The 11544-nt window shown below is 39.6% G+C and overlaps 3 protein-coding genes across 3 annotated transcripts in view; all 3 read left to right on the forward strand.

Moving 5' to 3' along the window:
• Positions 1–3461, forward strand: part of pfklb (phosphofructokinase, liver b) — a 9147-nt gene extending 5686 nt beyond the window's left edge. Inside the window, exons 15-22 of the mRNA XM_056734370.1 lie at positions 26–113; positions 187–339; positions 416–580; positions 702–763; positions 844–955; positions 1099–1198; positions 2306–2411; positions 2801–3461. Of these exons, the coding sequence (XP_056590348.1) occupies positions 26–113; positions 187–339; positions 416–580; positions 702–763; positions 844–955; positions 1099–1198; positions 2306–2411; positions 2801–2948 (934 nt within the window). The 3' untranslated portion in view covers positions 2949–3461. The remainder of the gene's footprint in view (positions 1–25; positions 114–186; positions 340–415; positions 581–701; positions 764–843; positions 956–1098; positions 1199–2305; positions 2412–2800) is intronic.
• Positions 3462–4057: 596 nt separating this feature from the next.
• Positions 4058–5779, forward strand: rpl37a (ribosomal protein L37a). The gene is made up of 4 exons (XM_056735023.1): positions 4058–4195; positions 4962–5090; positions 5447–5529; positions 5620–5779. The coding sequence occupies exons 1-4, from the start codon at positions 4193–4195 to the stop codon at positions 5681–5683; spliced, it is 279 nt and encodes a 92-aa protein (XP_056591001.1). The 5' UTR covers positions 4058–4192; the 3' UTR covers positions 5684–5779.
• A 1349-nt stretch (positions 5780–7128) lies between these two features.
• On the forward strand, positions 7129–10577 carry eif4a3 (eukaryotic translation initiation factor 4A3). Its single transcript, XM_056734745.1, has 12 exons — positions 7129–7394; positions 8016–8088; positions 8169–8235; positions 8309–8371; positions 8461–8593; positions 8730–8810; positions 8941–9082; positions 9348–9486; positions 9695–9810; positions 9904–10011; positions 10096–10223; positions 10357–10577. The coding sequence occupies exons 1-12, from the start codon at positions 7241–7243 to the stop codon at positions 10371–10373; spliced, it is 1221 nt and encodes a 406-aa protein (XP_056590723.1). The 5' UTR covers positions 7129–7240; the 3' UTR covers positions 10374–10577.
• The last annotated feature ends 967 nt before the right edge of the window (positions 10578–11544 follow it).

Raw genomic sequence — 11544 nt, forward strand, 5'->3', positions numbered from 1 at the left:
TTGGATACATGATCTGTTTGTTTAGAACTCTTCCAAACACCTGCATGGAGAACATTGTGGAGAACATAAGAAAGTACAGCATTCAGTCTCTGCTGGTGATCGGTGGATTTGAGGTACAGATGGAGAATCTTTATGAAATGCTGCGTGTGTGTGGTGTTGTGTCTGAGTATTTTTTTCTCCGTGCAGGCGTACGAAGGTGTTCTTCAGCTCGTGGAGGCTCGTGGTCATTATGATGAGCTCTGCATCCCCATGTGTGTGATTCCAGCCACCATCAGTAATAATGTGCCGGGAACAGACTTCAGTTTGGGCACAGACACCGCCGTGAACGCCGCCATGGAGGTGAGATGCTGTACAGCTCGTGTGTCATGAATCAGACCTGTGATCAGCAGAATGATCTTTCCTTCTGTTGTCTAAGAGCTGTGATAAAATCAAGCAGTCTGCATCCGGAACCAAACGCCGCGTCTTCATCGTGGAAACCATGGGGGGATATTGCGGTTACCTGGCAACCACCACTGGCATCGCCGTGGGGGCGGATGCTGTGTACATCTATGAGGAGTCGTTCAACATCCACGAACTGGAGGTGTGGAGAGAACAAACATCTAAACAACATTTTGGGGTCCAATTGAACCGTTACGGACTATTACATCATCAGTAATTGTGTGCTAATATAATCAGACCTGTGATGCGTTCACCCCTCGCAGACAAACGTGGAGCATCTGAGAGAGAAGATGAAGAACGATATTCAGCGCGGACTCGTGTTGAGGTGACACTTCCCATGATTATTTTGCTCTCGTTGGCTGTGTTCTTTGTTCTGTTAATAGACCATCGGGTTGTTTCCTGTAGGAATGAGAAGTGTCACAAACACTTCACCACAGATTTCATCCATAATCTCTACTCGGCGGAGGGGAAGGACGTCTTTGACTGCAGGGTGAACGTTCTGGGTCACCTGCAGCAGGTGAGAGGTCATGTGACCAGCACGTGTGACAGCTCCTGAAGATTCATTCATTCAACATATATTTTGATAAGTGTTTGGATGGCTACTGATGTGTTTGATATTATGGTTCTTGTGTGTGTTTCTGTGTATGTTTGTTTGTTTAGGGTGGAGTGCCCACACCGTTTGACAGGAACTTTGGCACTAAACTGGGAGTGAAATCTGTGTTGTGGCTCACAGAGAAGATGAAAGATACTTACAGACAGGGTGAGATACAGCGCTGCTGCTGAACACATGTACTGTAAACGCAGAAGAAAAATTCACAGAAAAGAAAAAAAAAAAATTGAATTTTTATTAGCGTTTCCAGGCCTTGAAATGCACAATCTTGAGTCATTGAAATATTGCATGTGACTATGTAAGGGATAATCCATACCAAGCCGTGCATTAAAGGTTTTTAAAGCACGACGTGGAGGGGAAGAGACACCCGATGCGAAGCAGAGTGCATGAACATCCTTTAAAGGAGGAGTTCACTTTCAAAAGAGATGTTGATCATCATTTCCTCACCCTCATGTCATCCAAGATGTTGATGGCTTTGTTTCTTTAGAGGAACAGAAATGAAGGTTTTTTTATGAAAACATTCCAGGATTTTTCTCCATATGGTGACTTCACTGGAATCCAACAAATGAAGGTGAAAATGACAGTTTCAGTGCAGCTACAAAGGACTTTAAACCACACCAGATGATGAATAAAGTTCTTATCTAGAGAAACTATTCTAAAAAAATAGCTGCACTCAAACTGTCATTTTGACCTTCAACTGTTTGGAGTCCATTGAAATCCACACCTTCCAGCCAATCAGAATCCAGGATTCAAACAGATATTAGTTTAAGCTTAATAATGTTTCTTGCATTTAGTCATTTAGCATACGCTTTTTTATCCAAAGCGACTTACAGATAAGGTAAACAATAGAAGCAATTGGAACAACATGAGGAAAACAAAAAGCATAAGTGCAATAAATAAAAACTGGTCACATATAACCCACCACATTATACAGAGCAAAGTGTTTTTATTTTTTTGAAAGATTAGAAAAGAGATAGAAGTCAAAACTGATGGGTCAGGTGTTGACTAAAGAGATGTGTTTTCAGCCAATTGATGAAGATGACTCCAGAACCTGCTGATTTTGTAGCAGAAATTATTATAATATTGAACAAATAGTTTTTTCAAGTACATTTACATTTAGACATTTACATTTCAAGTATATTCACATTTAAGTATGTTGAATCTGAAGCATGTTTCTGACAAAAAAAACGTCATGTATATTACTTAAAGGACTTAAAAATGAAAGACTTAAAGATGATCGATTCTATGTGCTTTCAGGCCGTGTGTTCGCGAACGCTCCTGATACGGCCTGTGTGATCGGCATGAAGAAGAAAGTGATGTCATTCAGTCCCGTCACGGAGCTCAAAGCACACACAGACTTTGAGTAAGTGTTACATGTCTCACCTCGTGCAGAATCGAATGTCTTATAATCTGATGATGTCACACATTTATTATCACACCCTCATTAAATGAGATATAACAGGACTGGAGAAATGCCTCATTGACAAAAAAAGCAGACGACTGTGTGTGTGTGTGTGTGTGTGTGTGTACTGCACTCAATTTAGTGAATTTTCTGGTTTTGAAATAAACCAAATGATGTTCTGCATTTGCCAAAACGTGTAGTATACAACCACAGAACACTGAGAGTACTGTATATTTATTTACACTAAAGGTGATGACTGGAGACAGTACTGCATGCTGTTATATATACATACTGTTTTTGAAGTGTAGTATGCAGTATGTCAGTAATCTTGTTGTGTGTGTTCCTCTCAGGCACAGAATGCCGAAGGAGCAGTGGTGGCTGAACCTGCGGCCCATGTTGAAGATGTTGGCGAAACATCAGACCAGCTTTGACGAGTATGTGACAGGAGAGATTGAACATCTGACCCGTCGATCCCTCAGCATCGAGACTGGATTTTAAGAGCTCAACAAACTTCACTTCCAGATGAACCCTGAAGATCTCTTGAGTCCTGCTGCTTACTGTACTTTTATAGCCACACAGTCATTAACAGAACGTGGTGCTTCCATAAGTGTTTATTCATTAACAACACATTTCAAAAGAATACAAATGTGTAATAATGTGATGTTGTGTAAGTGCTTCGATTCCTTCCATGTGCCTTTGTCTTGTACTTGTTAGTTTTGAACTGCTGTAACATTTCCTTAACAAATGTGAAATACCATAATGAAAATATTTGCTTTATATTTTATTACTTGTGATTTATATTATCCAATTTCTAATACTTTCAATCGGAATTTGAAAAAAATTGTTATATGTGCACTAAGACACAAAGCAATGAAATGGTTAAAAATGGTTTGTTGTGTTACTGAAGGAAGTTTGTTGAAGTTTCTGATGTTTTTGAATCACTGGTTTGTGGTGAAACTGTGTTTTCTTGCGCATGTTTGGGATTAAAAGTGTTTAATTATTTCCAATTCATCTGAATTTTCTCTGTAATTTCTTTTGATGATTTTTCTTGATCTGACCTGCCAATTGTTAACCCTTGCATAACCTTTCAAAGATGTGCTTTAGTACAACCTAACAAAATAAAAAAGATATTTTCTGATGAATAACAAAACGGCTCTCCTTTATGCTGTTTGGTGATGAAAATAAACCCGTAAAGTGATAAGAGAAATTTGTAAAATAAGCATGTTTTGGGGAGTGTGACGGGATTGCTACGGAAAAAAACCGAAATAAATCAAAACTGTTACAAAAACCGTTTCAATAATTTATACAAACATAATTTTGAATTATATTTTGATAGAATTGTAAAATATTTATTATTTCTAAGATAGAATTTAGGACGTCTTTGCTTTTTCTGTGGGTTGTTGCTAGAATGGATACAACTACGGCCGGAAGCGGTGCAAATTATCGCCATATAATTACAATAAATGACATTAGTTTCATCGTACACCTACCCCAACCATAAACCTAACCTCAAAATAATACAAAATATGAATCAACTGTTTTAGCGTGACAAAAATGATGTGGTATCGAAGTGCGCATGCCCAGTGGAATAAGCTGTATCCCTTCTAGTCAAATCCCTTTCTGTGGCGCGCTGTAAACTGGAGTTTGTCGTCCGCTATCCCACAATGCTTCAGTGTCTGCGCCGGTAAATCGCGCATGCGCACTAGCTCGGTCTCTTTTGGATCCGCACCTCCTCAGCTAAAATGGTGAGTGTTTGTAGGCCGTGAGATAAATCTTGAAACATCAGACAAATCTAACTTACAGTACCCACTCTTCTCTGTGCTTCGTGTTTAATAAAGTGGACAAAACATCCTCGATGCGTTAGTTATCGGTTTAGATGACGATAACGTGTTTACATCCCAATATGATTATTCGTGTTTCTGCTCGGACTGCAGTCTTCAGATTCCTCCGATTTCGATGATATCAACGTTTATCTCATCAGACGTGAAATGTCAAACGATGTTATTTCATTACAGTGTCCAGTGTTAAGTGGTTTAGGTCTGTTCAATGGCGTTATGACTCGTATGATTTAAATGTACTGGTCCCTTTGAAATAAAGTGTCTTCCAAATCCAAACGCGTAGTACAAGTGGACGACAGTAGTTTTGTGACTTAAGTTATTTGTGAAATCTTTTGAGACGAGGAACTAGATTCTGTCATTCATCTCTGTGTGTGTCATATAAATGATAGTCAACAACATTATACAACACGTCCTCATGAGTTTGCTTTAGGACAGATTCCTGTTCAGTGTTTTTTAATCTGAAGTGTCAGTGTTTAAAGAAATAAATATTAGTACAATAATATTATACTGTACATAAGTGTAAAGTCATATACTGGGATTACTAAGGGGTTGTACTGAATTTAAATGTATGCTTTTGCAAGACTCAAATATCGTTTTTTAATGATTTTTTAAATTTGTGTAATTTGAGAAATTGCTGGTTTATTAAAATGTGATCTTGTTTTTTTTTTATCAGGCTAAGCGCACCAAGAAGGTGGGAATCGTGGGGAAGTACGGCACCCGTTACGGTGCGTCCCTCAGGAAGATGGTGAAGAAAATTGAGATCAGTCAGCATTCCAAATACACCTGTTCCTTCTGTGGAAAGGTGAGAAACTCACAAGACTCTCGAGCTTTTCGTCTTCTCAATTATTATGTACATAATGTATAGAACTTCATCTCTGTGTAGTGTGCATACTCTGTCAAGAGGGAACATACTTGAGTTAAGATTCAATTTTAGATTAAAGTTTAAATCCTGATGCCTTTGTGCTGTTTTAACGGCCATTTTGTGCGTGCACAACTTTCTTTTACATCAGGTCTTCTATGATTGACAGTCCTGTGAGAATGATGATGGATATTTGTGATGTGATTTTCATTATTGTTATATTTCTGGTGCTTGCTGACGTGTCTGTTTTGTTGATCGTACATCTAATGAGGTTTGTTCTCTTTTGTGTTCTGATCCAGACTAAGATGAAGAGAAGGGCAGTTGGAATCTGGCATTGTGGATCCTGCATGAAAACTGTTGCTGGAGGTGCCTGGATGTACAAGTAAGAACAAGGGAATTCTAATCTAAACCTTTCACAGATGTTATGATGATGACGATGATGTGATGATGATGTGATTTGTGTGTTCTGCAGCACAACGTCAGCTGTTACAGTGAAATCTGCCATCAAGAGACTGCGGGAGCTGAAGGATCAGTGAGCAACAGGATGTGTTTTTGTACAGAACATCACCTCGTCTCGGACTGTTTTCTCTGTGACCCCTGAACATCTCACAATAAATGAGTCTTGAGCGGGACTTTGCTTCTGTTTTATTTCATGACACGGAAATGCATTTCAATTTCACTGTGCTGGAATTCAGTTTCACCTCCAGGAATGATCCTGTTTTGACATAAGTGCTCAGGTTCTTTTGAGCTACCCTGAGAGATCAGTAATGGTGTTTTGTTTTCAAAGACACTTATTCGACTAGAATTACAATTCGGTACAGGTTCACGGATTAAATTCATTTTAAAATATTTGTCTGGCATACCAGTGAACCTTAGTTTTTAATGGATGTATTCTAGTATTGGTTTGTCTGTTTAATGTTTAAAAAACTTCCAAACAGATGTTGAAAGCAACTTTTAAATTATTTAGTTTCACAATTTAATCTATCAGACTTTCCACAGAAAATCTTTATACACTAGAAGTACTTCAGCGGTGGTTTTTCCAAACCCATAATTGCATCACTAGAACCCTTGACTTTGTTACACAGGCCTGTGGCAATAATCACAGATGAGTTTTGTATTGTGATTTTTAGCTTTATTTTGACATAACGACATACAGACACTCCATTCAACATATGAGTGTAAGGGATAGTTCACATCAAGAATGTCTTCCTCCCCTCATGAGCTCTGTCAATGGGGTTCAATGTCGTTTGGCTAGCAAAGTTCCTCAGGATATATTTTATGTTCTTCAGAAGAAAGTGACACAGGTTTGGAATGACATGACAGGGAGTGAATTGTTTATTTTGCGTGAATCGTTACTTAAAATGCAATAAGTTAATGCGTCAGAAACAATATTTGGTTTCGAATGTAGAACATGTAGTTACTGTGACAATCTGCAGGCTTAAAGGGCCAGTTCACCCAAAAATGAGAATTCTGTCTTTACTCACGCTCAGGCTGTTCCAAACCTGTATAAATATCTATGTTCTGCGGAACATAAAGGAATATATTTGGAAGAATGTCAGAAACCAAGCAGATCTCACCCTATAATATTTATTTTCCTTACTATGGCAGTAAAGGGGGATAAGATCTGTTTAGTTACTGACATTCTTCAAGATATCTTCCTTACTAATTTTACGTCTGTCTGTGTTCAGTTAGACAGTTCTCGAGTTCACACTGCACTGCGCAGGCCGATCAACGTTTGACATCAAAGTATCGCGAGAGCTACTCCGGAGCACAGCTTATGAATTGCTCTCGCGATACTTCAACGGAGTACACTATTTCCAGTGTAAAATATACCGTCGCGTTAACTTATTGACTCATTATTTATAAACGTCAGAGTTAAATTTTGACATGTTCTACATTATTACTAACACTGAGATGAAGAATGCGTTATCTTTCAACAGTAGGCGGAGTCATCTCACGTGACGTCACCGAGCGTCTCCTGGATTGTGCGTCACTGGCGCGACACACGCGGCGTTCTTCCGTTTGGCCTGCAGTCGCGTTCGAACGCGCTTTCATATTTCAACTCGCGTTTTGTATTAAATCTGACCGCAATAATGGCCGCAGCCCCCGTTCCCGTGAGGAAAAGGATCATGAAGGAGGAAGACATGACCAAGATCGAGTTTGAAACGAGTGAAGAAGTCGATGTGACGCCGACGTTTGACACGATGGGCCTGAGGGAAGATTTACTGCGCGGGATCTACGCATACGGTATAAACGCTTCGTAACCGACCGATTGACGGTTTATTGGCGATACTGAGTGTTTTTAACGGACGGGGACGGTTCGGGCCATAAAGATCAGTTCAAACCTGTTTTTATGTGCTTACGTGTGTGTGTGTGTGTGTGTGTGTGTGTGTGTATGAATGAGACCTCCTCAAAACATTGATCATATCAAGTGTTTCTTACTAACGTTATTCTAAAGCCTTCATAAATCACGTTTTGTTTGTTTGTTTGTGGATTTAAAATGTTAATGTGGGAAACCTTGATCTGTAGTTTCGGCCATTACAATATACCGTCTGTACGTTCTTTGTGTTTTTATTCGACACGCAAATAAACTTTACACTCGTCAGTTCCGTCCAACAGATTTACATTTTTAAGTTATTACAACACTTTATTAATATTTCTCAACTATTTATGATATCTATTTAATATCTATTGTTGCATTTTCAAATATGAATCATAACACAGATACAAGATTAACATAAGATATAAATCATGATAACACAGAGTTTTCTTTAGGCTTATTCTGGTAACACTAGAAACCTTGTTATTGTGATCATGGGTTCAGATAATTGTTGTGTGACATCATTTGCAATGTTTGTTTGTTGTCAGGTTTTGAGAAACCATCAGCCATTCAGCAGCGAGCCATTAAACAGATCATAAAGGGAAGAGACGTCATTGCCCAGTAAGTCAACGTCTGTGTATGACCATTATTGAAATAATACGAGTAATTTTATGATAATATATCATCTTTCCTCTCCTCAGGTCACAGTCCGGTACTGGTAAAACAGCCACATACTGTATATCAGTCCTGCAGTGTTTGGACATCCAGGTACGTCGGCTGTGATCCCTGTGATTGATGTTGAGGTCATGTGTGGGTGTTATAACTCTGTTTTGCACATTAGGTTCGAGAGACTCAGGCTCTGATTTTGGCTCCAACTCGAGAGTTAGCAGGACAGATTCAGAAGGTACGAGAGCGATCTAGAAACGCTGATCATAGCCTCACACGTCGGCTCTTGGCCAGCGGTGATCACTGATGTGATTTTGTGTTGTGCAGGTGCTGCTGGCGTTGGGTGACTACATGAACGTTCAGTGTCACTCGTGTATCGGAGGCACAAATGTGGGGGAAGACATCAGGAAGCTGGACTACGGTCAGCATGTGGTGGCCGGGACTCCGGGAAGAGTGTTTGGTGAGTTTGTGTCTCTCTTCATCCTGTTACCACTTTCCACCCCGAGAGTCAAATAAACTGCTTATCTTTATGATTTTTATTTGTACGTGAATATTGTTTGTGTCTCACGGTGTTCTTTGTGTGCTTCTTCAACCAGACATGATCCGCAGGAGGAGTCTGAGAACACGAGCCATTAAGATGCTGGTCCTGGATGAGGCAGATGAAATGCTCAACAAAGGTGTTTAAACTTGCACAGAAGGACCCTCTCTCTTGTGACGGGATAGTCTGTCAGATCAACCTCATTTTTCTCGCTCTATGTAAACACATGACGGCACCAGATGAAAGATTGCTGTATTTTCTTTTGTCAGGTTTTAAGGAGCAGATTTATGACGTGTACAGGTATCTTCCTCCGGCCACTCAGGTGTGTTTGATCAGTGCCACGCTGCCCCATGAGATTCTGGAAATGACCAACAAGTTCATGACAGACCCCATCCGCATCCTGGTCAAACGGTGAGAAGCTGCTTCAGTGCATCATGTGATGTTTGTGTTATTAATCTGAATTTGAGTGATTATGACCCTGGTAAACGTAGTGTGTATCTGTGGTAAAATCAGTGTAATGCACATGTTGAGTTACTTAATGTTGTTATCAAACTGGTAACAGCAGGATTAGAGATGATGTTTAATAAACTCTTAAGTTCATTTGACAATAATGTGTTTTGATTCTACACATATCAGCTGCATTTATGATTTCATCTGTGTTTCTCGCCGTCTGCAGTGATGAGTTGACTCTGGAGGGGATCAAGCAGTTTTTCGTGGCTGTTGAGCGAGAGGAGTGGAAGTTTGACACCTTGTGTGACCTGTACGACACGCTGACCATCACGCAAGCCGTCATCTTCTGTAACACCAAGCGCAAGGTCAGTCTGTTTAAACCACTGAGCAGTCTAGATTGGATTTTTTTTTTCTGAGCAGGTTTATAATGTTTTTTAGTTTTTCTGAGCGTGTGAACACTGCTGTAAATGTGCACTTGTTTCAGGAGCAGTTATGTGTGAATTAACATCATCTGCTTGAGGTCACTCTGAGTTTTGTGTAGTGTTGAAGTGACTTTGTGTGTGTGTGTTTCAGGTGGACTGGCTGACAGAGAAGATGAGAGAAGCAAACTTCACCGTGTCATCTATGCATGGAGACATGCCACAGAAAGAGAGAGAGTCTATCATGAAGGAGTTCAGATCTGGAGCCAGGTAACATCAGCTCAGGACTGCATAACGTGTGTCTGTGTGAGGCTGTAATCTTGTGTTAATGCCGTTTGTGTGTGTGTGTGTGTGTGTGTGTAGTCGAGTGTTGATCTCCACAGATGTTTGGGCCAGAGGTCTAGATGTTCCTCAGGTTTCTCTCATCATCAACTATGATCTGCCGAACAACAGAGAGCTTTACATTCACAGGTACAAACACACACCCATCCAGCGCTCGCACACTTGTGATCATAGAGTTTGTGTTTGATTGTTTGGTTTCACCACTCGCGTCAGGATTGGTCGATCGGGTCGTTACGGCAGGAAGGGTGTGGCCATCAACTTTGTGAAGAATGATGACATTCGTATCCTGCGTGATATCGAGCAGTACTACTCCACTCAGATCGATGAAATGCCCATGAACGGTGAGTCTCAACACACAGTGCAGCTCTTTTATCTCTACATTATTCAATCAAAACTCTTATTTATTAACCATCTTGACATTAAACGTGATGAAATCTTTAGCAGCTGAGTTCCGTTTGGTTTTTATTTTTACAGTTGCTGATCTGATCTGAGATGTTGAATGCAGGCTGAAACTTCCAAAAACAGCTTTATTCTCATTCGGATCTTATTTTTCCACCTCTTGTCATTTGTCTTTTTTTTTTTATTTCCTCTTGTGTTTTTATTTAGTTTGAGCGAGTCATTGGATATTGTGTTTTAGTAACGGCTGTTCCATGCTCTACGTTGGATTTTGTAAATAAAGAATCTTTGTCACAGTCTTTGGTCTGATTTGTGTTTTTATGTGTTTAGTAATCCAAATCTTACTGAAGTGCAGTATCACATGTCTAGTGTGCAGATCGTATGTGTTGATTATAGATGGTTTCACAGGACAGAAAATCGTTCACGTGTCAAAGTAAATGTGTTACTTATCTCTCTTCATCCACTGCTCTGTTTTCACAGTAGTGAAACATTTCTTTTTGTACGGTGGCTGTGAATGTCCACTAGAGCTCAATCCTCTTATGAGGTTATTTACAGGTGACAGCAGACTTAGTCACTGAGTGACAGATCTCACGCGCCGTCAGGATTAAACATCATTTTCAGCTTCAGCACAATCTGTTTAAATTCACGATCATCTCTACAAACACAGTTTTAGTTTAGTTGATTTTTTTAAAGCCTGTTTGAAAACAACAGAAGTTGTGCCGTACAGAGATATTAAAAGTAAAATGATCACACTGGATCAAAACCATTGAGACATGTTAAGATATAAACACCCTCTATTAAAACAAAGAATACAGATATGTTTTTAGGCAAGATTTGAAAATGGAAACGGAAAGGGAAGATTTTATATTGAAAGGAAGACTGTTCCAAAGTCTTGGAGCCGTCAACGAGAAAGACCCATCACATTTTGTTTTGTAATGTGAAAGATGAACAAAAAGAAGTTGAATGGAAGAGCGTAGAGATCTGGAGACATTGTGCAGAACAAGAAGATGCTGAAACCAGAGGAGAAAAGCAAGAACAGGAGTAATGTCATGATACTTTTTAGTTCCAGTCTGCAAATGATTTACAGCTGAATGAGGTAAACCCAGGTATAAAAAATTACAAAAGAATTATGGTCTCAAGGTCTTTCTTAGAAAGCGTAATCCTGATTTTGGCAATAGATCTTCGCTGGAAGAAACTCAAATTAAAATCTAAAGTGACACCAAGATTTTGAACATGGTCATGAACATTTGGAGATAAAGAACCAAG

Source organism: Triplophysa dalaica, chromosome 21, assembly GCF_015846415.1.
Source record: "Triplophysa dalaica isolate WHDGS20190420 chromosome 21, ASM1584641v1, whole genome shotgun sequence".
Classification (NCBI taxonomy): domain Eukaryota; kingdom Metazoa; phylum Chordata; class Actinopteri; order Cypriniformes; family Nemacheilidae; genus Triplophysa; species Triplophysa dalaica.